Source organism: Oncorhynchus mykiss, chromosome 3 (genome assembly GCF_057628025.1).
Source record: "Oncorhynchus mykiss isolate SJ-2025 chromosome 3, ASM5762802v1, whole genome shotgun sequence".
Lineage (NCBI taxonomy): Eukaryota > Metazoa > Chordata > Actinopteri > Salmoniformes > Salmonidae > Oncorhynchus > Oncorhynchus mykiss.
In genome coordinates this window covers 73500719-73527013 of record NC_143024.1, presented here as the reverse complement: position 1 = coordinate 73527013, position 26295 = coordinate 73500719, and the positions used below count along the sequence as shown (strand labels likewise).

The following is a 26295-nucleotide window of genomic DNA, read 5'->3' as shown; positions in this document are numbered from 1 at the left end:
CGCTGAAGGCATTAAGATGGATCCCGCTAAAGTCCAAGCTGTCATTGATTGGCCCGTCCCTAAGTCACGCGTCGAGCTGCAGCGCTTTCTCGGCTTCGCGAACTTCTATCGTCGTTTCATCCGTAATTTCGGTCAGGTGGCCGCTCCTCTCACAGCCCTTACTTCTGTCAAGACGTGCTTTAAGTGGTCCGTTTCCGCCCAGGGAGCTTTTGATCTCCTCAAGAATCGTTTTACATCCGCTCCTATCCTTGTTACACCTGACGTCTCTAGACAGTTCGTTGTCGAGGTTGACGCGTCAGAGGTGGGCGTGGGAGCCATTCTTTCTCAGCGCTCCCTCTCTGACGACAAGGTCCACCCATGCGCGTATTTTTCTCATCGCCTGTCGCCGTCGGAACGTAACTATGATGTGGGTAACCGCGAACTGCTCGCCATCCGGTTAGCCCTAGGCGAATGGCGACAGTGGTTGGAGGGGGCGACCGTTCCTTTTGTCGTTTGGACTGACCATAGGAACCTTGAGTACATCCGTTCTGCCAAACGACTTAATGCGCGTCAGGCGCGTTGGGCGCTGTTTTTCGCTCGTTTCGAGTTCGTGATTTCTTATCGTCCGGGCTCTAAGAACACCAAGCCTGATGCTTTGTCTCGTCTCTTCAGTTCTTCAGTAGCCTCCACTGACCCCGAGGGGATTCTCCCTGAGGGGCGTGTTGTCGGGTTGACTGTCTGGGGAATTGAGAGGCAGGTAAAACAAGCGCTCACTCACACTCCGTCGCCGCGCGCTTGTCCTAGGAACCTTCTTTTCGTTCCCGTTCCTACTCGTCTGGCCGTTCTTCAGTGGGCTCACTCTGCCAAGTTAGCCGGCCACCCTGGCGTTCGGGGTACGCTTGCTTCCATTCGCCAGCGTTTTTGGTGGCCCACCCGGGAGCATGACACGCGTCGTTTCGTGGCTGCTTGTTCGGTCTGCGCGCAGACTAAGTCCGGTAACTCTCCTCCTGCCGGCCGTCTCAGGCCGCTTCCTATCCCCTCTCGACCGTGGTCTCACATCGCCTTAGATTTTGTCACCGGACTGCCTTCGTCAGCGGGGAAGACTGTTATTCTTACGGTTGTCGATAGGTTCTCTAAGGCGGCTCATTTCATTCCCCTTGCTAAGCTTCCTTCTGCTAAAGAGACGGCACAAATCATCATCGAGAATGTTTTCAGAATTCATGGCCTTCCGTCAGACGTCGTTTCGGACAGAGGTCCGCAATTCACGTCTCAATTTTGGAGGGAGTTTTGCCGTTTGATTGGGGCTTCCGTCAGTCTCTCTTCCGGCTTTCACCCCCAGTCTAACGGTCAAGCAGAACGGGCCAATCAGACTATTGGTCGCATCTTACGCAGTCTTTCTTTTCGCAACCCTGCGTCTTGGTCAGAACAGCTCCCCTGGGCAGAATACGCCCACAACTCGCTTCCTTCGTCTGCGACCGGGCTATCTCCTTTTCAGAGTAGCCTCGGGTACCAGCCTCCGCTGTTCTCATCTCAGTTCGCCGAGTCCAGCGTCCCCTCCGCTCAGGCTTTTGTCCAACGTTGCGAGCGCACCTGGAAGAGGGTCAGGTCTGCACTTTGCCGTTATAGGGCGCAGACTGTGAGGGCTGCTAATAAGCGTAGAACTAAGAGTCCTAGATATTGTCGCGGTCAGAGAGTTTGGCTCTCCACTCAGAACCTTCCCCTTAAGACGGCTTCTCGCAAGTTGACCCCGCGGTTCATTGGTCCGTTCCGTATTTCTCGGGTCATTAATCCTGTCGCAGTTCGACTTCTTCTTCCGCGATACCTTCGTCGCGTCCACCCGGTCTTCCATGTCTCCTGTATTAAGCCCGTTCTTCGCGCCCCCGCTCGTCTTCCCCCCCCCCCCCCATCCTTGTCGAGGGCGCACCCATCTACAGGGTCCGCAGGATTTTGGACATGCGTCCTCGGGGCCGTGGTCACCAGTACCTTGTCGATTGGGAGGGGTACGGTCCTGAGGAGAGGAGTTGGGTTCCCTCTCGGGACGTGCTGGACCGTGCGCTGATCGAGGATTTCCTCCGTTGCCGCCAGGTTTCCTCCTCGAGTGCGCCAGGAGGCGCTCGGTGAGTGGGGGGGTACTGTCATGTTGTGTCTTGTCTCTGTCCTTTCCCTTCACCCTGTCTCCCTCTGCTGGTCGTTGTTAGGTTACCTTTTCTCCCCCGCTTTCTCCCAGCTGTTCCTTGTCTCCTCTAACTACCCATTCACCCCGTTTCCCACCTGTTCCCTTTTTCCCTCTGATTAGGTCCCTATATCTCTCTCTGTTTCTGTTCCTGTCCTTGTCGGATTCTTGTTTGTGTTTCATGCCTGAGCCAGACTATCGTCATGTTTGCTGTAACCTTGTCCTGTCCTGTCGGAATCTGCCGGTCTATCTGAGCCTACCTATGTTTGGTTATTAAAGAAGCTCTGTTTAAGTTAGTTCGCTTTTGGGTCCTCATTCACTCACCATAACAGAACCAATTACATTAATTTGGGGAAAGGTCGAAAATCATTAAACATGTATGGCAATTTAGCTAGTTAGCTTGCACTTGCTAGCTAATGTTAATTTGTCCTATTTAGCTAGCTTGCTGTTGCTAGCTAATTTGTCCTGGGATATAAACATTGAGTTGTTATTTTACCTGAAATGCACAAGGACCTCTACTCCGACAATTAATCCACACATAAAATGGCCAACCGAATCGTTTCTAGTCATCTCTCCTCCTTCCAGGCTTTTTCATCGTTTAATTTATATGGTGATTGCATCTAAACTTTCATTGTATTACCACAACTACCGGCAAAACAGTTAGTCTTTCAGTCACCCATGTGGGTATAACCAATGAGGAGATGGGAGAGGCAGGACTTTCAGCGCGATCTGCGTCAGAAATAGGAATGAGTTCTATTTTAGCCCTTTGTGTCGCAGACGCTCGTTGGCACAATAATTGAATAACATGGATTTCTAAATTTAATTTGCGACGCTCGTGCACGCGACGTGTCCGGTCTGGTCAGCATGTAAGGGTCCTCTTACAGTATGTACTGTAGTCCTATAGTTCTATGACGAATATACTCTAAATATGAATTATGGTTATTTCATAGTCACAGTAACAGGATAATGTATGTCAACACATGAAGTTAGTTTCTCATTATATTGAGCTCTGAGTTGAAGTCCTGGAAAGCAAAGATAAGGCTATTTGTGTATCCCAAATGGAACCCTATTCCCTACATAGTGCACTACTATTTGACCAGTGCCATAGGACTATGGTCAAATGTTGTGCACTGTGTAGGGAATAGGGTGTAATTTGGGATGCATCCTGCAGCTGTAGGATCTTAATTTGATCCCGTTTGCTACAGGAAATGTGAATTATTATGTGCGTTATAATTGATGGGCATTTTTTGTAGGGGTTGATACATTTTACATGTTAGGGCAAATCAAGTCTGACATTTTAAAGTGGAAATTACAAACTTTAGAAGCCTTTTTAAACCTTGAAAATACTACAAGTTTGCATTTCCAGCTGTACAGGAAAATTCTCATCAACAAAATAGTTATCAAATGAAGATCCTACGTCTGTATGTGAGTGTTTAAAACATTATTACTGTACAACATCATCTGAGAGTTGTCCAGATGTCTTAGGTTTTCTACTTGACCAAAATGTCAAACAAAGTTTCCAAGAGCTCATGTGAACTCAGATAAGCAACCCAGTTGTTGAGAAAGATATGGCACGTGCTTATACAACTGAACTTGTTGTAACATGTTTGACCTGTTTTTAGTCCCTTTACCATTGTAAAGTCCATGTTTTTTCTATTTCTTAAGAAATATCTCAATACTGCTACCTTTGTGGCTGTTTCAACTATTAATATACTGCCACTTTATTCAGAATCTTTTATCATATGCTAACCTATACTGAAACATACTGAAATCACATGAAAAAAGTCATTTTCGCTTGCTTCCAAAGACAAGGTTGTATTATTGTGACCCAGATAGATCCACCAATCAGGGCCACTATTTATATTTATCTGCTGTGTGATTGGTCTAATCCAGGGTGTGTGAGATGGAAGACATCAGGCCAGTGCTGTGGGGAGTGACAGAGGAAAAGGTCATATGATTGATAAACCTACGGCTGGAAACACTGTGGGGGAATAGCCCTGTTGTTATTCCCCCACCCACTACACATGATCTATTCCCATGGTTTCAGTGGTTTCAAACTGTAGTCTAAACGCTGTGTCTGTGACAATATTCACAAAGAGTTTCAGAGTAGGTGTGCTGATCTAGGATCAGTTTAGCCTTTTAGATCATAGTACATATGATTATATAGACAGGGGGGACCTGCCCTAGCACTCCTACTCTGAGACACTTTTTGAAATCAGACCCTGGTCTGTGGAAACCTGTTGCTACTGAATGTGTGATAAGTGAGTTGGAGAGACAGTTGTTTTGAGGGACTATTGCCAACTCTCACCCTGGCTGCATCTCACTCTCATCCAAAGTGCACCAGATACTATATCAGGCTAAATGCAACAGTAGATGTAATATCACAGGCAGTTGACAATGTGGAAGAGATGGCTGTCTACAGCTTGATTATGCAAGGCAAATGTTTACTTTCTGCATCCTCATTAGTCATGTATTGAAATATTTTGATATTACAGACCACTATTAGGTGCAACAGGTGTCACTATTTATGGTCACGTCAATGTAGAGTTCACCATGTTTGAGCCGCTCCTAGGCGTTTGTCTTGTTGTAGCTTACAGAACAAACCAATGCTGGGGGTGGCAGTTTGCCAATAGTAGTCAGTCAGATTTTCAATTAACACTGAGCACAATATAATACACAGGAGGCTGGTGAGGGGAGGACGAATCATAATAATGGCTGGAATGGAGTGAATGGAATGGTATCAGCACTAGGAGACCATGTGTTTGATATGTCAATGCCATTTCATTTACTCCATTCCAGCCATTTCTATGAGCCTGTCCTCTCCAATTAAGTTGCCGCCTGTGATAGAATAGTATAGACTTGGCACTTTGCTCACTCATCTTGACTGGCAGAGCGGTATCCTGCTGTGTTTCCCCTCTGAAGACAAAAGAAGGAAAGACTAGAGAGAAGGAAGAAAAATGACTAGATAAGGCAAACAAGCCCACAGTAAAGGCACAATAAAGTCCCAGGCTTATCAGTCTCTCTACTACATACATTCTGCTCACTTCGCAAATGGCTTTCTCCTGCTCACTTTGCATGCAGATGCATTGGTTGTTTTCCGTACTGTATTGTGTGTGTGTGTGTGTGTGTGTGCGTGTGTGTGTGTGTGTGTGTGTGTGTGTGTGTGTGTGTGTGTGTGTGTGTGTGTGTGTGTGTGTGTGTGTGTGTGTGTGTGTGTGTGTGTGTGTGTGTTTTCTGTATTGTATCCTGGCTTTCAGTCAGTTGATCCTGTTGTTTTGACAGCTTGGGTTTAGGATTATGTGTTCATATAAAACCACATGTCAATAACACTTCAATACTTCTGAATCCTCCTCTGTTACAGATTTTCACATAATAACACCTCAGATTGAAAACAGATGCTCCTCTTATGGTCTTGCCTTGCAGCAGGGATCTTACAGTAGGTTTGCATCCCAAATGGCACCCCCTATCCCCTATATAGTGCACTACAGGCCCTCTGGTCAAAAGTAGTGCACTATATGGGGAATAGGGTGCCATTTGGGACACATCCCAAGTCATTTTGCTGAGGGTTGGTTGGGCGTCTGGTGTTTGGTGATAGTCTGTGTGCCCACCGAGGCAAGCCATGGCACAGTGTCAATCCCCTGTGGTTTTTAATGATGCACTAGTCCCGTGGTAAATATTTAAAGATCTGTATGAGACCAATACCAAAGGCTTCACTGACTTTCTAGGCTTTGTTGATCAGGCGGTTGTAGTTCAGTGGTGCTAGTTCCCTGGATGTCTAACACACACACACACACACACACACACACACACACACACACACACACACACACACACACACACACACACACACACACACACACACACACACACACACACACACACACTTGAATAATGTTTACATACTGTTTTACCCACTTCATATGTATATACTGTGTTCTAGTCGAAGCTCATCCTATATTGCCCTTGGTCCTTTGTAGCTCAGTTGGTAGAGCATGGTGCTTGCAACGCCAGAGTTGTGGGTATGCCTCCTGGGATCACCCGTACTTAAAATGTATGCACATATTACTGTGAGTGCTTCGAATAAATATATCTGCTAAACAGTGTATTTAAAATTTAAAAAAATACGAGCCCCACAGTTGAGATGTCATAATACCCATAAAAACCTAGCAGTAAAACAGGGAAATTGTTCCAATCGTTTTTAACCATTCATTGTTCTTACCTTTGCCTCGATTTGGCAGTCTTGTCCAGATCATCATGGCATTTGAAGGTCTTTATGATAGCCACATTAGCATTTAATTTTGGGTGTGGGTAAATCCAGGCGAATATATTGATAAAAGTCACCTTGTCCGAGATAGATTTACACGGTTATCAAAAGGTCCCACCAGGGTAAGCCTACACGAAACACAGCCCTCATTTTATGTGATTCTAAAATCCCCTATGGGAAAAATGAATGGAACCATTTCCCTGTTTGACTGCTAGGATTTATGGGTATTATGACTCATACTGTGGTGCTCTATATACAGTGGGGCAAAAAAGTATTTAGTCAGCCACCAATTGTGCAAATTCTCCCACTTAAAAAGATGAGAGAGGCCTGTAATTTCCATCATAGGTACACTTCAACTATGACAGACAAAATGAGAAAAAAAATCCAGAAAATCACATTGTAGGATTTTTAATGAATTTATTTGCAAATTATGGTGGAAAATAAGTATTTGGTCACCTAGAAACAAGAACGATTTCTGGCTCTCACAGACCTGTAACTTCTTATTTAAGAAGTCCTCCACTCGTTACCTGTATTAATGGCAACTCTTTGAGGTTGTGGACAGGTGTCTTTTATACTGATAACAAGTTCAAACAGTCACACTCCAAACTCCACTATGGCCAAGACCAAAGAGCTGTCAAAGGACACCAGAAACAAAATTGTAGACCTGCACCAGGCTGGGAAGACTGAATCTGCAATAGGTAAGCAGCTTGGTTTGAAGAAATCAACTGTGGGAAAAATTATTAGGAAATGGAAGAACGGTGAGCAAAAATCCCAGAACCACACGGGGGGACCTAGTGAATGACCTGCAGAGAGCTGGGACCAAAGTAACAAAGCCTACCATCAGTAACACACTACGCCGCCAGGGACTCAAATCCTGCAGTGCCAGATGTGTCCCCCTGCTTAAGCCAGTACATGTCCAGGCCTGTCTGAAGTTTGCTAGAGAGCATTTGGATGACCCAGAAGAAGATTGGGAGAATGTCATATAGTCAGATGAAAGTTGCATCCAAAGAACACCATACCTACTGTGAAGCATGGGGGTGGAAACATCATGCTTTGGGGCTGTTTTTCTGCAAAGGGACCAGGACGACTGATCCGTGTAAAGGAAAGAATGAATGGGGCCATGTATTGTGAGATTTTGAGTGAAAACCTCCTTCCATCAGCAAGGGCATTGAAGATGAAACGTGGCTGGGTCTTTCAGCATGCCAATGATCCCAAACACACCGCCCGGGCAACGAAGGAGTGGCTTCGTAAGAAGCATTTCAAGGTCCTGGAGTGGCCTAGCCAGTCTCCAGATCTCAACCCCATAGAAAATCTTTGGAGGGAGTTGAAAGTCCGTGTTGCCCAGCAACAGCCCCAAAACATCACTGCACTAGAGGAGATCTGCATGGAGAAATGGGCCAAAATACCAGCAACAGTGTGTGAAAACCTTGTGAAGATTTACAGAAAACGATTAACCTCTGTCATTGCCAACAAAGGGTATATAACAAAGTATTGAGATAAACATTTGTTATTGACCAAATACTTATTTTCCACCATATTTTGCAAATAAATTCATAAAAAATCCTACAATTTGATTTTCAGGATTTTTTTTATAATTTTGTCTGTCATAGTTGAAGTGTACCTATGATGAAAATTACAGGCCTCTCTCATCTTTTTAAGTGGGAGAACTTGCACAATTGGTGGCTGACTAAATACTTTTTTGCCCCACTGTAACTAATGCTGTACACACCTTTTCTATAAATTGTATTGTCCATACTGTCTATTTCACACCATTATATACAGTGCAGCAATACCTAATATTGCAAAACAATACACCCCCCCCCTACAAAAAAACAAAAAAAAAACAAATGAGAAATGTAAGAAATATATACAGTTCCAGTCAAAAGTTTGGACACACCTACTCATTCAAATGTTTTGATTTATGTTTTACTATTTTCTTCATTGTAGAATAATAGAAGGCATCAAAACTACGACATAACACATATGGAATCATGTAGTAACCAAAAAAGTGTTAAACAAATCCAAAAATATTTTAGATTCTTCAAAGTAGCCACCCTTTGCCTTGATGACAGCTTTGCACACTCTTGGCATACTCTCAACCAGCTTCATGAGGTAGTCACCTGAAATGCATTTCAATTACAGGTGCGCCTTTGTTAAAAGTTCATTTGTGGAATTTCTTTCCTTCTTATTGCGTTTGTGGGGGGATTTGTGTGTATTGTTAGGTATTACTGCACTGTTGGAGCTAGAAACATAAGCATTTAGCTGCACCTGCGATAACATCTACAAAATATGTGTACGCAACCAATAACGTTTGATTTGACAAGACCAGCTCAGAGACTGTCGAGTTGTATCGACATACAGTACTCTGTGTACTATGTATTATCCAGTGTTCATGAGCTCATATATGAATATGAAATTTGAATCCAACTTCCTCTTTGCAGATTAAGATGCCTGGTGAAGCAACTAGACAAGGGAGAAGTGAACGTGGTGGACCTGAGGAAGAATATAGAGTATGCAGCCTCTGTTCTAGAGGCAGTCTATATTGATGAAACCAGGTGAGTAAATTTCAGCTGAATTCAATTCAATAACTACATCAAACATTTTGTACTCTGCACCGTTAAAGGTATGGGAAATAACTGCACAAATACAACTCACATAAAATATGGTACTCATAGATAGTAACCTATTCTGATAATTAAATTCCTTGACAAATCGAGTGCTGTACAACCAGTGGAGTACCACAAGTGCAGTACTACTCTGTTTTGGTGCCTTAGCTCAGACAGTTTGAAAATATACTTTTTCTATGCAAACTGTGTCTTTGTGTCTGCTGATCAAAGTCCTCCAGTTCTCTCTGGGTGTCTCACTTCTCTCTGGATGTTTCACTTCTCTCTGGGTGTCTCACTTCTCTCTGGATGTTTCACTTCTCTCTGGGTGTCTCCCCCGTCATGGGGGAACGTCCGATTACTCGAAGGAGCACTCCATACTTTACTTCTTAAACTCCACGTGTGAAGTTTTCCATCTCTCCATGGAGGAGACTATAAAACTAAAGTCTTACTGAGCCATACATCCCTCTCAGTCTGGGTTGTTGTGGCTGTAGTTGTTGATACAGACTGCAGAGTGAGTCAGCTCAGTTGGGCTCTCCAGTGATAAGCAGGTGTTGCATAGCCTGTAGTCTGATTGCAGAGCTCACCCCCCCCCCCCCCCCCCTAAATGGCACCTTATTTACTATCTACACTCTTAGAAAAAACCTAAAAGGGTTCTTCGGATGTCCCCGTAGAGGAACTATTTTTGGTTCCAGATAGAACCTTTTTGGGTTCAATGCAGAACCCTTCCCCTACATCAGTGCAATAATAGGGTGCCATTTTGGATGCAGACTTTGATTGAATCATATTTGTGTAGTAATTGCATTTTCCATTATCATAATATATGATCATTTATTTTCACGGTAGCCCGGTTTTTCAATTTCAGAATAATTACTTGCAGAAGGAAGTCCTGCACCCTTATCGTGATTCCGTAAGCCTCATTTCCTTACGTTAGCGTCTAACCTAATGTTGACATTCTAAAATCACAACATTCAAAATATCTGCCTACCTTTTCCTTCATTGGCCACATTTTCTTTCTCATTACAGCTGAGGATCTGTTTTACGGTTAATAATTCACCAAGGCGGTTTCCTCAGCTAAACAAATTGCAATGGAAAGAGAGCCTGTCAGTTAACACTTAAGAAGTCCATTCAGCCTTTAGAATGACATTTACTGGGGATCACATAGTGAGGATGATGGTTCAGGGGTTCCATACCAGGACAGGTAAACAGGCATTTACAAGACCTGGCCTCTCATCTCATCACATCACAGTCAGCAATGGAAACAAATTACACTTTTATTAGCGACAGTACATGCTATTAGTGTGAGTGGCATTTAGCATACTTTTGCAGGAAATGTAAGCTATACTACTTATGGGTAAAAAGTGAATTACAGGGAATGTGACACTGTTACAGGTATGTAACAGGTGAATATCAGGTAGTATGGGACTGTTACATTTGTGTGTTCCGAGTGACCTGGAGTCTGACTGTCCCTTGTTCCTCCCCCTCACAGGCGTCTTCTGGACACTGAGGATGAGCTCAGTGACATCCAGACGGACTCTGTTCCAATGGAGGTGCGGGATTGGCTGGCCTCGACCTTCACCAGGAAGATGGGCGTGGTCAGGAGACGACCCGAGGAGAAACCACGGTTCAAGAGCATCGTGCATGCCGTGCAGGCTGGCATCTTTGTCGAGAGGTACAAACATATACACAGATGCACACACACACACACACACACACACAACAAACCACAGTCAAGAGGTACTGGAGGATGTACTTTTATTATATATGGGAAAATAAACAAAGAATTACAGTAGGCTATCTACATTGATAAGTATGCAGATACATTTAAGTTAAAAAAAAACACACCATCAAACCATTAACACTTTTGTTAGAAGCTCTTGTTAGAACTTCTTGTGTTGCTCTTAAAAGAAACACGTAACTGTCATTCTGCCCTAGAACAATGGTTATTTAAAAAAACTTTCCAGTAAGTGTGCACAAACATGAATACATAAATAATATTGAGCAATGAGCTTCCCTCAATTGCTTTCGCTTGTAGTCTAATAGTATTAATTGTCATTCTGCCAGTCAATAAAAATGGTCAATAGTGAATTCTTACTTACAGTGGGCACTAACATGAATACATAAACATCATATTCAGCAATGTGTCTGAAATCTTCTCAAGAGCTGTTGCTATGGCCTGTGTCTCACTTTTATTTCCATGGCAACTACTAGGCTACAGTATCTCCTGAAATTAATATTCCAAAATGGAATCCACAATGCAGGCATTCTCAGTTCAACAGTTGGAATGTACATTGCTTAGTATATTATTCAAATGTGTCAAACAACAGGTTTGGATGGTTTCTTCTTTTGTGGACAACAGTAGAATTTGAGTTATAAAATGTGTGTCCATATTCCATAGTAAGATCTGTCTTTACAGTTATACAATATGTCTGTCAGAGAGTATGGTCTCTTCAGCCCAGATTCCCCTGAGAAAAATGAACTGGTCTATGACTGAAAACACTCTCAGAGGAGACGAGAGAAGAGAATACAGTCAAAGCCCAGCATGGCAGATTCTCCTTCTCTTTTATAAACTAGATGTAGGATGCATCCCAAATTGCAACCTATTCCCTATATAGTGCACTACTCTTGACCAAGGCCCACTTGAAGAACAGAGATAACTTGGCTGGGCTTCCGACATGTCACACCTTTCTTTGTTGTTGTTGCCAAAGCCCAAATACAGTCTTTCTTTGGCCTTATTTAACAGCCCTGTCTCATCCCTCCCTTCACCCCTTTCAACATCCAGCCTTTGGTTCGGTTCTGTCCAGTGCCAAAATATTCGTAATCTGCAAAGAATGCCTGCTCAAAAGCCTTTAATCTTTTTAAAAATTAAATTACTGTTGATCCCATTACTGGTAATCGTTGAAAACTGAGGCATTGTGGCATTATGTGACTGTAGCATTTTGATACCATAGTGGGAAGAATACAATTGAAATCATCAGCTGTTGTTTGTTGTCTGTGTGTACAGTTTTCTATGTATACAAAGTACATGTACAGGAGCTGCCCCAGTGGGCAAAACTCATTGAAATGAAATCATTACAAGCAGTGTTCATCATAACATTATTTCAACCCGATTTGCCTGCTGGGTGCATCACAGTTCTATTGTCTAACCACCTAATGGTTGTGTACCTATCTTCAGGATGTACAGGCGGACATCTAACATGGCTGGATTGACGTACCCTCCAGCTGCCATCGCTGCTTTGAAGGTGCCTGATATGTCATATTACTATAGTATTACTATTACTATTATACATCATACACTGGGGACTGGTTTCCCAGATACAGATTCAGCCTAGTCCTGGACAAAAAAAATATTGCTAATTTGGGAATCTCTTGTCTTGCTTAATCTGTGTCCAGGAAACCGGACCTATGAGAAATGAAAGATGATGATATCAGTCAAGCTACACTTTGAGATAGGAATGATGACATCCTAAAACATTAAATAGATAAACTGTCATATCATGCATAATCATTGCAGAATAAAGGCTTTATTACATCTGTACAAGATGTACCTGATTTTACAGCTATTTTAGACTTTATCATAACATCATATTCTGACATTCATAGCGATGACAATCAATATGTGTTTTATTATAGAACACAATGTGTGTTCTATTTAATTCTGTGCTGTCATCATCCCTGATATCTTATTGTTTACAGGATGTAGATAACTGGTCCTTTGATGTGTTTGTCCTCCACGAGGCCAGCAGTGAACACGCATTAAAGTTCCTGGTCTACGAACTGCTCACCCGATATGACCTGATCAACCGCTTCAGGGTTAGTCTCTATTCAGTCTCTCATTCTATAATTAGGGTGTTTGTTGTTTGTTTGTTGACTAAGTGTTCTTCCTAATCACCCTCTCAGCCTGTTCTATACCCCAAGCCTCTGTGTGTGTGTGTGTGTGTGTGTGTGTGTGTGTGTGTGTGTGTGTGTGTGTGTGTGTGTGTGTGTGTGTGTGCGTGTGTGTGTGTGTGTGTGTGTGTGTGTGTGTGTGTGTGTGTGTGTGTGTGTGTGTGTGTGTTACTCTACACCACAGGCCTCTGGTCTGGGTACCTCAGAGGAAGACATATGCACTCAACCTAACACTGTTTCTGTTCTCTGTCCTCATCTCTTTGTCTGGTTTTATACTATAGTTTCTACATGTCCTCTGTTAGACAAGGGGTGAGCTTATCACAAACACATACAGTTACTGTGCTTTGATCTGAATGTCAGGATTATATTTTAATCCTATGATAATATGGTTACACTTTACTTGAAGGGCTACATTCACTCTTAGAAAAAGGGTTCCGAACGGGTTCTTCGGCAGTCCCCATAGGAGAACCCTTTTTGGTTCCATGTAGAACCCTCTGTAGAAAGGGCTCTACATGGAACCTAAAAGGGTTCTATCTGGAACCAAAAGGGTTCTACCTGGAACCAAAAAGGGTTCTTCCTATGGGGACAGCCAAATAACCTTTTTAGGTTTGAGATATACAGTGGGGCAAAAAAGTATTTAGTCAGCCACCAATTGTGTAAGTTCTCCCACTTAAAAAGATGAGAGAGGCCTGTGACAGACAAAATTAGAAAAAAAAAATCCAGAAAATCACATTGTAGGATTTTTAATGAATTTATTTGCAAATTATGGTGGGAAATAAGTATTTGGTCACCTACAAACAAGCAAGATTTCTGGCTCTCACAGACCTGTAACTTCTTCTTTAAGAGGCTCCTCTGTCCTCCACTCGTTAACCTGTTTGAACTTGTTATCAGTATAAAAGACACCTGTCCACAACCTCAAACAGTCACACTCCAAACTCCACTATGGCCAAGACCAAAGAGCTGTCAAAGGACACCAGAAACAAAATTGTAGACTTGCACCAGGCTGGGAAGACTGAATCTGCAATAGGTAAGCAGCTTGGTTTGAAGAAATCAACTGTGGAAGCAATTATTAGGAAATGGAAGACATACAAGACCACTGATAATCTCCCTCGATCTGGGGCTCCACGCAAGATCTCACCCCGTGGGGTCAAAATGATCACAAGAACGGTGAGCAAAAATCCCAGAACCACACGGGGGGACCTAGTGAATGACCTGCAGAGAGCTGGGACCAAAGTAACAAAGCCTACCATCAGTAACACACTACGCCGCCAGGGACTCAAATCCTGCAGTGCCAGACGTGTCCCCCTGCTTAAGCCAGTACATGTCCAGGCCTGTCTGAAGTTTGCTAGAGAGCATTTGGATGATCCAGAAGAAGATTGGGAGAATGTCATATGGTCAGATGAAACCAAAATATAACTTTTTGGTAAAAACTCAACTCGTCGTGTTTGGTGGACAAAGAATGCTGAGTTGCATCCAAAGAACACCATACCTACTGTGAAGCATGGGGGTGGAAACATCATGCTTTGGGGCTGTTTTTCTGCAAAGGGACCAGGACGACTGATCCGTGTAAAGGAAAGAATGAATGGGGCCATGTATTGTGAGATTTTGAGTGAAAACCTCCTTCCATCAGCAAGGGCATTGAAGATGAAACGTGGCTGGGTCTTTCAGCATGCCAATGACCCCAAACACACCGCCCGGGCAACGAAGGAGTGGCTTCGTAAGAAGCATTTCAAGGTCCTGGAGTGGCCTAGCCAGTCTCCAGATCTCAACCCCATAGAAAATCTTTGGAGGGAGTTGAAAGTCCGTGTTGCCCAGGAACAGCCCCAAAACATCACTGCTCTAGAGGAAGGAGATATGCATGGAGGAATGGGCCAAAATACCAGCAACAGTGTGTGAAAACCTTGTGAAGACTTACAGAAAATGTTTGACCTCTGTCATTGCCAACAAAGGGTATATAACAAAGTATTGAGATAAACTTTTGTTATTGACCAAATACTTATTTTCCACCATCATTTGCAAATAAATTCATTAAAAATCCTACAATGTGATTTTCTGGATTTTTTTCCCCTCATTTTGTCTGTCATAGTTGAAGTATACCTATGATGCAAATTACAGCCCTCTCTCATCTTTTTATGTGGGAGAACTTGCACAATTGGTGGCTGACTAAATACTTTTTTGTCCCACTGTACACTTAGCACCTTTTTTTGTGTTTTGCCAATTTTATACGATTCAACAAATTTGGCCATGGATAGAGAGAAAATGTTACAGTTTTAATGCTATATCCCCTGCCGTTCCACACATTTTGCCATGATTTATGCCATGTTCATGTAATATCTGAGTGGGAGTGACTCGCAAAATCAATGGTGCCCCCTGGGGGTCAGAGCCCCTAGGCATGTGCCCTGTGTGCCCGGTCAACTCAATCATCACGTTTGCAGACAACAACAGTAATAGGCCTGATTACCAACAATGACAAGACAGCCTATAGGAAGGTGGTGAGGGCCCTGGAAGTGTGGTGCCAGGAAAATAACCTCTTACTCAATGTCAACAAAACAAAGGAGCTGATCATGGACTTCAGGAAACATCAGAGGGAACACCCCCCTACGGGACTACAGTGAAGAAGGTGGAAAGCTTCAAGTTCCTCTGCGTACACATCACTGACAAAATGAAATGGCCCACCCACAAAGACAGTGTGGTGAAGAAGGCGCAACTGCGCCTCTTCAACCTCAGGAGGTTTGGCTTGGAGAAATTTGGCTTGGCGCCTAAAACCCTGGGCTGTATCACCGCCTGATACGGCAACTGCACCGCCCGCAACCGCAGGGCTCTCCAGAGTGTGATGCGGTCTGCCCAACGCATCACCGGGGGCAAACTACCTGCCCTCCAGGACACCAACTACCCGAGCCATTGCCTGTTCAACCCGCTATCATGCATGCAGAAGGCGAGGTCAGTACAGGTTCATCAAAGCTGGGACAGAGAGACTGAAAAACAGCGTCTATCTCAAGGCCATCAGACTGTTAAATAGCCATCACTAGCACAATAGAGGCTGCTGCCCTTTATACATAGACTTTGAAATCACTGGCCACTTTAATAATGGAACACTGGTCACTTTAATAACGTTTACATATTTTGCATTACTCATCTCATGTTTATACTATATTCTATCCTACTGTATCTTAGTCTATGCCTCTCTGACATTGCTCGTCCAAATATTTATATATTCTTAATTCCATTCCTTTACTTTAGATTTGTGTGTATTGTTGCGAAATTGTTACATATTACTGCACTGTTGGAGCTAGAAACACAAGCATTTCACTACACTCGCAATAACATCTGCTAAACACGTGGATGTGACCAATAAATTTTGATTTGATTCTAAGTCGACATGATTACTACTGTACAGTGTTCAGATAGCTGGCTTGTATTGTATATGCTGGGAGTCAGGAAGCATGTCCAGAAGGTGAGTTTAATAATAAGAATCTTAAAGATAAACAAAAAAGTAGAGGTGTACAGAATGTGAACAAAACCTATACTGCCTAATGACTGAGGCTACTGAGGGCTAAAGAAAGGGAGAGTAATCAAGGTGATGATGAGGTCCAGGTGTCGTAACGATGGGGAGCAGGTGTGAGTAATGATGATTGCCAGGACCGGTGGTTAGTAGACTGGCGACGTTGAGCACCGGAACGGGAGTAGGCGTGACATGGCTAGACTAACTTACCCAGCAATCTATAAAATGTTAGCTGAGATGGGCTAATTGATTGACTGTCAGTGACTGACATAACAGGAGGAAAACTGCTGAAGTACTACCAAATTGCCAAGATTGTGTATACGAGCCAGCTGCATACAGTGCCTTGCGAAAGTATTTGGCCCCCTTGAACTTTGCGACCTTTTGCCACATTTCAGGCTTCAAACATAAAGATATAAAACTGTATTTTTTTGTGAAGAATCAACAACAAGTGGGACACAATCATGAAGTGGAACGACATTTATTGCATATTTCAAACTTTTTTAACAAATCAAAAACTGAAAAATTGGGTGTGCAAAATTATTCAGCCCCTTTACTTTCAGTGCAGTAAACTCTCTCCAGAAGTTCAGTGAGGATCTCTGAATGATCCAATATTGACCTAAATGACTAATGATGATAAATACAATCCACCCGTGTGTAATCAAGTCTCCGTATAAATGCACCTGCACTGTGATAGTCTCAGAGGTCCGTTAAAAGCGCAGAGAGCATCATGAAGAACAAGGAACACACCAGGCAGGTCCGAGATACTGTTGTGAAGAAGTTTAAAGCCGGATTTGGATACAAAAAGATTTCCCAAGCTTTAAACATCCCAAGGAGCACTGTGCAAGCGATAATATTGAAATGGAAGGAGTATCAGACCACTGCAAATCTACCAAGACCTGGCCGTCCCTCTAAACTTTCAGCTCATACAAGGAGAAGACTGATCAGAGATGCAGCCAAGAGGCCCATGATCACTCTGGATGAACTGCAGAGATCTACAGCTGAGGTGGGAGACTCTGTCCATAGGACAACAATCAGTCGTATATTGCACAAATCTGGCCTTTATGGAAGAGTGGCAAGAAGAAAGCCATTTCTTAAAGATATCCATAAAAAGTGTTGTTTAAAGTTTGCCACAAGCCACCTGGGAGACACACCAAACATGTGGAAGAAGGTGCTCTGGTCAGATGAAACCAAAATTGAACTTTTTGGCAACAATGCAAAACGTTATGTTTGGCGTAAAAGCAACACAGCTGAACACACCATCCCCACTGTCAAACATGGTGGTGGCAGCATCATGGTTTGGGCCTGCTTTTCTTCAGCAGGGACAGGGAAGATGGTTAAAATTGATGGGAAGATGGATGGAGCCAAATACAGGACCATTCTGGAAGAAAACCTGATGGAGTCTGCAAAAGACCTGAGACTGGGACGGAGATTTGTCTTCCAACAAGACAATGATCAAAACATAAAGCAAAATCTACAATGGAATGGTTCAAAAATAAACATATCCAGGTGTTAGAATGGCCAAGTCAAAGTCCAGACCTGAATCCAATCGAGAATCTGTGGAAAGAACTGAAAACTTGATTTTCCACTTCATTTTCCACGTTCCACTTCATGATTGTGTCCCACTTGTTGTTGATTCTTCACAAAAAAATACAGTTTTATATCTTTATGTTTGAAGCCTGAAATGTGGCAAAAGGTCGCAAAGTTCAAGGGGGCCGAATACTTTCGCAAGGCACTGTAACACCCTGCATCCCACTGCTGGCTTGCCTCTGAAGCTGAGCAGGGTTAGTCCTGGCAGGTCCTTGGATGGGAGACCAGATGCTGCTGTAAGTGATGTTGGAGGGCCAGGAGGTCCCAATGTCCCATGGCAGTGAAGGGGACATTGCCCTGCGTAGGGTGCGATCATTCGGGTGGGACGTTAAACGGGTGTCCTGACTCTGTGTGGTCATTAAAAATCCCAAGAGTAGGGCTATTAACCCTGGTGTCATGGCTAAAATCCCAACATGGCCCCTAATCATCCCCCTCCTTCCTAATTGACATATATCACACTCTGGCTGATGTGTGATTAGTGTTCTGGCATAAAAATGGTCGCCATGCATCACCAATGGTTGGTGCCACACATTGGTGGTGGATGAGGTGTTTCCGACTACTATGTAAAGCGCTTTGAGTACCTCACTTGGTAGACAAGTGCTATATAAATCCAATCACTTGTTATTCTTCCATGCTATTGCTCAACAGTCAGTCGGAAGGCCCTGGCCTTGTCACGTGTGGGTTTTGTCATTCACAGCCATACTGTTCCTAGAATCAATGTGACAGCTAGGCTTTAAATGGATACTCAAATATCCGGAGGAGCTCAGCTCTTTCATTGTGAATGTGAACGTGTGTGACGCATGATGCTCATATTTTGATTTAGGAAGAGCGGTGTTCTGGGCCCTACTCTGCTCTTAGTCTGATTAAACAAAAGGAGTTAAGCTTACACATAAGCTACAGTACACATGAAGCCCCCCACACGTGTCTCTCTCGGTCTCTCCAACTTCATTGGAGAAAAGATAACTCTGGCACACATGACAATTTGGACAATAAACAGTGTGCCAGATGTAATATCTCGCAGGAGTTATATTTTCTTTAATGAAGTCAACTCTGGGGATGTAATTCCCTACACTACAAAATGAGAAAATATTTTTGTGTGTGTGAGAGCATTTCAAAATTTGCACACCGCCCCAACAGATCCACAGGTGATGCATTCTCTATTGCACTCTACACTGCCCTTTCCCACTTGGACAAAAGGAACACCTATGTGAGAATGCTATTCATTGACTACAGCTCAGCATTCAACACCATAGTGCCCTCAAAGCTCATCAATAAGCTAAGAACCCTGGGACTAAACACCTCCATCTGCAACTGGATCCTGGACTTCCTGATGGGCTGCCCCCAAGGGGTAAGGGTAGGTAACAACACATCCGCCACACTGATCCTCAACACAGGGGCCCCTCAGGGGTGTGTGCTCAGTCCCTTCCTGTACTCCCTGTTCACTCATGACTGCACGGCCAGGCACAACTCCAACACTATCATTAAGTTTGCTGATGACACAACAGTGGTAGCCCTGATCACCGACAATGAAGAGACAGCCTATAGGGAGGAGGTCAGAGACCTGGCCGTGTGGTGCCAGGACAACAACCTCTCCCTCAAGGTGATCAAGACAAATGAGATGATTGTGGACTACAGGAAAAAGAGGACCGAGCACGCCCCATTCTCATCGATGGGCTGCAGTGGAGCAGGTTGAGAGCTTCAAGTTCCTTGGTGTCCACATCACCAACAAACTAACACGGTCCAAGCACACCAAGACAGTTGTGAAGAGGGCATGACAAAACCCATTCCCCCCTCAGGAGACTGAAAAGATTTGGCATGGGTCCTCAGATCCTCAAAATGTTCTACAGCTACACCATCGAGAGCATGGTTGCATCACTGCCTGCTATGGCAACTGCTCGGCCTCCAACTGCAAGACACTACAGAGGGTAGTGCGAACAGCCCAGTACATCACTGGGGCCAAGCTTCCTGCCATCTAGGACCTCTATATAACAGGCAGTGTCAGAGGAAGGCCCTAAAAATTGTCAAAGACTCCAGCCACACTAGTGTTCTCTGCTCAGACTGTTCTCTCTGCTACCGCACGGCAAGCTCTCGTTGGCTGGCCCTCGCTTCATATCCGTCGCCAAACCCACTGGCTCCAGGTCATCTATAAGTCGTTGCTAGGCAAAGCCCCGCCTTATCTCAGCTCACTGGTCACCATAGCAGCACCCACCCGCAGAACGCGCTCCAGCAGGTATATTTCACTGGTCACCCCCAAACCCAATTCCTCCTTCGGCTGCCTTTCCTTCCAGTTCTCTGCTGCTAATGACTGGAACGAACTGCAAAAACCACTGAAGCTGGAGACTCATATCTCCCTCACTAGCTTTAAGCACCATCAGTCACAGCAGCTCACTGCACCTGTACATAGCCAATCTGTAAATAGCCCATCCAACTACCTCATCACCATATTGTTATTTATTTTATTTATTTTGCTCCTTTGCACCCCAATATCGCTACTTTGCACACATCTTCTGCACATCTATCACCCCAGTGTTTAATTTGCCATACTGTAATAATTTCGTCACTATGGCCTATTTATTGCCTTTACCCCCCTTATCCTACCTCATTTGCACACACCGTATATAGACTTTCTCTATTGTATTATTGACGGTATGTTTGTTTATTCCATATGTAACTCTGTGTTGTTTGTGTCGCACTGCTTTACTTTATCTTGGCCAGGTCGCAGTTGTAAATGAGAACTTGTTCTCAACTAGCCTACCTGGTTAAATAAAGGTGAAATAAAAAAAAGAGTGCCAAGTCTAGATCCAAGAGGCTTCTAAACAGCTTCTACTCCCAAGCCATAAGACTCCTGAACACCTAATCAAGTGGCTACCCAGACTATTTGCATTGCCCCCCCCCCCCCCCCCTCTTTTACACTGCTGCTACTCTCTGCTGTTATCATCTATGCATAGTCACTTTAAGAACTCTACCTACATGTACATATTACCTCAAATAACCTGTGCCCCCGCACCTTGACTCTGTACCAGTACCCCCCGTATATAGTCTCACTATTGTTATTTTACTGCTGCTCTTTAATTACTAGTTTTAAACGGCATTGCTGGTTAGGGGCTCGTAAGTAAGCATTTCACTGTAAGGTTGTATTCGGCGCATGTGACTAATACGATTTGATTTGAGATACCACTGTCATCTCTGATGTCCTAACCTCGCTGTTTTTCCCCAGATACCAGTGTCATCTTTGGTGTCCTTTGTAGAGGCTCTAGAGTTGGGCTACAGCAAACACAGAAACCCCTACCATAACCTGATCCACGCTGCCGACGTCACACAGACAGCACACTATCTGATGCTTCACACTGGCATCATGGTGAGTCTCACATGCACACTCACACACACATGCAGGTTGGTGCAATAGGGATGCTATGAATCCCCCCCCACCCCACCCCAGCATAATAGACAGATCAAAGGATAGAGGATTCTGATTGTGTTTCTTGTTACATTTACTCTCTGTCTCTCTAGCACTGGCTCACTGAACTGGACATCCTGGCCATGGTGTTTGCTGCAGCTATCCATGACTTTGAACACACTGGGACAACCAACAACTTTCACATTCAGACCAGGTGTGTGTCAGTATTCTTCCTGAAGTTTTCTACGAACGGTGCAAACTTCTGCTTCTTTCAGTAGGCATTTTTATTCCTGATTTCCTGAACACTTAGCTACTGTACCTAATGGACATATTATTTATTTCCATTTTCATTCATTCCATACTACCAATACTAATGTTAAACTGAAGATTTCCTTGTATTGTACAGCTTTTGCCTCCTAGACAGACAGACAGTGCAGTCAGTCTGACCCTGACTAATGAATGCCAATGGAGCCTTAAGGGAACATGGCCATATAAAGAGCCCATTTAAGTGAAGGCACCCATTTAAAGAACCCATTAAAATGAAGTGCACAATGAGAATACTCAAAATTGCAGCACTGACCTCAGTGATAAGGGATAGCAGAGGGAGAGAGAGAGGAGCCCTTTAGTTTAAACCCTTCATTCCCTCTGCATGACTCTCTAGTCTAATATAAATTGATCAGAAAGGCTACTCGTATTTTAGAAATGAGGGGTTGTTGTGAAATGGACAATGAAGGTATTTAGTAAACTTTCCCTCTCTGATTATTTTCAATCTCCAAACTGTCCTAGCACTGGAATAAAGTACTACTAACTGTCCTAGCACTGGAATAAAGTACTACAAACTGTCCTAGCACTGGAGTAAAGTACTACTAACTGTCCTAGCACTGGAGTAAAGTACTACAAACTGTCCTAGCACTGGAATAAAGTACTACTAACTGTCCTAGCACTGGAATAAAGTACTATTAACTGTCCTAGCACTGGAGTAAAGTACTACTAACTGTCCTAGCACTGGAATAAAGTACTACTAACTGTCCTAGCACTGGAATAAAGTACTATTAACTGTCCTAGCACTGGAATAAAGTACTATTAACTGTCCTAGCACTGGAGTAAAGTACTACTAACTGTCCTAGCACTGGAATAAAGTACTACTAACTGTCCTATCACTGGAGTAAAGTACTACAAACTGTCCTAGCATTGGAGTAAAGTACTACAAACTGCCCTAGCACTGGAGTAATGTACTAGTAACTGTCATTTAGTTTTTCTGTTTTTACTTATAATACAATTTAGAAAAATAAATAAAATATTATTTGTCTCAGAACAACTACTTTCTGATGTGGCCCTGTTCTGCATTAGGAAAATCTGGAATTCTCATTTCGCTACCATCACATTTACATTTTAGTCATCCAGAGTGACCTACAGGAGCAATTAGGGTAAAGTGCCTTGCTCAGGGGCACATCAACAAAATGTGCACCTTGTCGGCTCCGGGATTCAAACAAGCAACCTTTCGCTAGGCTACCTGCCACCCCATCTCAAATATCCACCATCGCTATCGTATCATAATCGCTGTTGTAATTTCTAAACTGGTTGAAAATAAATCATTTCAACCAGTTTTGCTTCCTAGTTACTGTTGCCATACAGGTTGGCTACCTGGTAAAATAATCTTGCCTGGGAACCGCCATGCAGCACAATGACTGATCACACGGTGATCCACACCTTCTCTTTCCCCTTCTCTTCCTCTCTCCAGGTCAGAGGTGGCCATCCTGTACAACGACCGGTCAGTCCTGGAGAACCACCATGTTAGTGCTGCGTACAGACTTATGCAAGAGGATGAGATGAACATACTGGTCAACCTGTCAAAAGATGACTGGCGGTGAGTTAAGAAGGTCAAAAGTGCTTTATAATATACATTTGATTAAGAGATTGAGATCACCACTTCAAAGAACGAAGGGGCTAGTACTGTAACATAACCTAGATACTTAGCCTTTACTTTAGGTTTGGATGCGAATGTGGTGTGGTGTGGCATGTCAGGCCTAAATCCCTGTCATTTGCGTGACGAGAAGACGGAGAAAAAGAGGACGGAGGTCGGGCGGCCTTTTGAGAATTCATAGGCGATCGAATAAACCCCCACCCCCTTCCGTCCTACTAGCTACCATGCAATCATTGGAAAATAAAATCGACGACCTACGCAGAAGATTAAACTACCAACGGGACATTAAGAACTGTAATATCTTATGCTTCACGGAGTCGTGGCCGAACGACATCATTATCAACATACTCTGTATCGGCAGGATAGATCAGCTATGTCTGGTAAGACAAGAGGGGAGGGGGGGCCGGACTAAGTATATTTGTAAACAACAGCTGGTGCACGATATCTAAGGAAGTCTTGAGGTTTTGTTCACCTGAGGTAGAGTATTTCATGATAAGCTGTAGACCACACTATCTACCTAGAGAGTTTATCTGTAATTTCCGTAGCTGTCTACATACCACCACAGACCGATGCTGGCACTAAGACTGCACTCAATGAGCTGTATTCCGTCATAAGCAAACAGGAAAACGCTCATCGAGGCAGCGCTCCTAGTGGCCGAGGACTTTAATGTAGGGAAACTTAAATCCATTTTACCAAATTTCTATCAGCATTTAAATGTGCAACCAGAGCAGAAAAAAACTCTAGACCACCTGTACTCCACACACGGAGACATTTACAAAGCTCTCCCTACCCCTGCATTTGGCAAATCTGACCATAATTATATTCTCCTGATTCCTGCTTACAAGCAAAAATTAAAGCAGGTAGCAACAGTGACTCGGTCAATACAAATGTGGTCAGATGTAGTAGATGCTAAGCTACAGGTCTATTTTGCTAGAACAGACTGGAATATTTTCCGGGATTCTTCCGATGGCATTGGGGAGTACACCACATCAGTCATTGGCTTCATCAATAAGTGCATCGATGACGTCGTCCCCACAGTGACCGTACGTACAGTGGGGAGAACAAGTATTTGATACACTGCCGATTTTGCAGGTTTTCCTACTTACAAAGCATGTAGAGGTCTGTAATTTGTATCATAGGTACACTTCAACTGTGAGAGACGGAATCTAAAACAGAAATCCAGAAAATCACATTGTATGATTTTTAAGTAATTAATTAGCATTTTATTGCATGACATAAGTATTTGATCACCTACCAACCAGTAAGAATTCCGGCTCTCACAGACCTGTTAGTTTTTCTTTAAGAAGCCCTCCTGTTCTCCACTCATTACCTGTATTAACTGCACCTGTTTGAACTCGTTACCTGTATAAAAGACACCTGTCCACACACTCAATCAAACAGACTCCAACCTCTCCACAATAGCCAAGACCAGGGAGCTGTGTAAGGACATCAGGGATAAAATTGTAGACCTGCACAAGGCTGGGATGGGCTACAGGACAATAGGCAGTTGAAGTGTACCTATGATAAAAATTACAGACCTCTACATGCTTTGTAAGTAGGAAAACCTTCAAAATCGTCAGTGTATCAAATACTTGTTCCCTCCACTGTACATACCCCAACGAGAAGCAGGATTACAGGCAACATCCGCACAGAGCTAAAGGCTAGAGCTGCCGCTTTCAAGGAGTGGGACTCTAACACGGAAGCTTATAAGAAATCCCGCTATGCACTCCGGAGGAACAATCTAACAGGCAAAGCGTCAATACAGGACTAAGATTGAATCGTACTACACCGGCTCCGATGCTCGTCGGATGTGTCAGGGCTTGCAAACCATTTCAGACTACAAAGGGAAGTACAGCCGAGAGCTGCCCAGTGACACGAGCCTACCAGACGAGATAAACTACTTCTAGGCTCGCTTCGAAGCAAATAATACTGAAACATGGATGAGAGCACCAGCTGTTCCGGACGACTGTGTGATCACTCTCTCCGCAGCCGATGTGAGTAAGACCTTTAAACAGGTCAACATTCACACGGCCGCAGGGCCAGACGGATTACCAGGACTTGTACTGCAAGCATGTGCTGACCAACTGGCAAGTGTCTTCATTGACATTTTCAACCTCTCCCTGTCTGAGTCTATAATACCAACATGTTTTAAGCAGACCACCATAGTCCCTGTGCACAATAACGCTAAGGTAACCTGCCTAAATGAATACCAACCCGTAGCACTCGCGTCTGTAGCCATGATGTGCTTTGAAAGGCTGGGGATGCCTCACATCCACACCATTATCCCAGAAACCCTAGCCCCACTCCAATTTGCATACCGCTCTAACGGACCCACAGATGATGCCGTCTCTATTGCACTCCACACTGCCCTTTCCCACCTGGACAAAAGGAACACCTATGTGGGAATGTTATTCATTGACTACAGCTCAGCGTTCAACACCATAGTGCCCTCAAAACTCATCAATAAGCTAGGAACCCTGGGACTAAACACCTCCCTCTGCAACTTGATCCTGGTCTTCCTGATGGGCCTTCCCCAGTTGGTAAGGGTAGGTAGCAACACAGCCGCCACGCTGATCCTCCCCACAGGGGCCCCTCAGGGGTGCGTGTTCAGTCCCCTCGTGTACTCCCTGTTCACTTATGACTGCACGGCCAGGCACAACTCCAACACCATCATTACGTTTGCCGATGACGCAACAGTGATGGGCCTGATTACCGACAACAATGAGACAGCCTATAGGGAGGAGATCAGAGACCTGACTGTGTGGTGCCACGACAACAACCTCTCCCTCAACGTGATCAAGACAAAGGAGATTGTGGACTGCAGGAAAAAGAGGCCCGAGCACGCCCCATTCTCATCGATGGGTCTGCAGTGGAGCAGGTTGAGAGCTTCCAGCTCCTTGGTGTCCACATCACCAACAAACTAACACGGTCCAAGCACACCAAGACAGTCGTGAAGAGGGAACGACAAAACCTATTCC

The 26295-nt window shown here is 44.0% G+C and overlaps 1 protein-coding gene across 2 annotated transcripts in view; it reads left to right on the top strand.

Annotated features, from left to right (window-relative positions):
• LOC110520320 (dual specificity calcium/calmodulin-dependent 3',5'-cyclic nucleotide phosphodiesterase 1A) overlaps positions 1 to 26295 on the top strand; it is a 65542-nt gene that overhangs the window by 33236 nt on the left and 6011 nt on the right. For both annotated transcript variants that reach the window (XM_021597551.3, XM_021597553.3), the window contains 7 exons: positions 8858 to 8971; positions 10509 to 10691; positions 12195 to 12261; positions 12716 to 12832; positions 21214 to 21354; positions 21507 to 21607; positions 23135 to 23260. In XM_021597551.3, coding sequence (XP_021453226.1) covers positions 8858 to 8971; positions 10509 to 10691; positions 12195 to 12261; positions 12716 to 12832; positions 21214 to 21354; positions 21507 to 21607; positions 23135 to 23260 — 849 coding nt within the window. The remainder of the gene's footprint in view (positions 1 to 8857; positions 8972 to 10508; positions 10692 to 12194; positions 12262 to 12715; positions 12833 to 21213; positions 21355 to 21506; positions 21608 to 23134; positions 23261 to 26295) is intronic.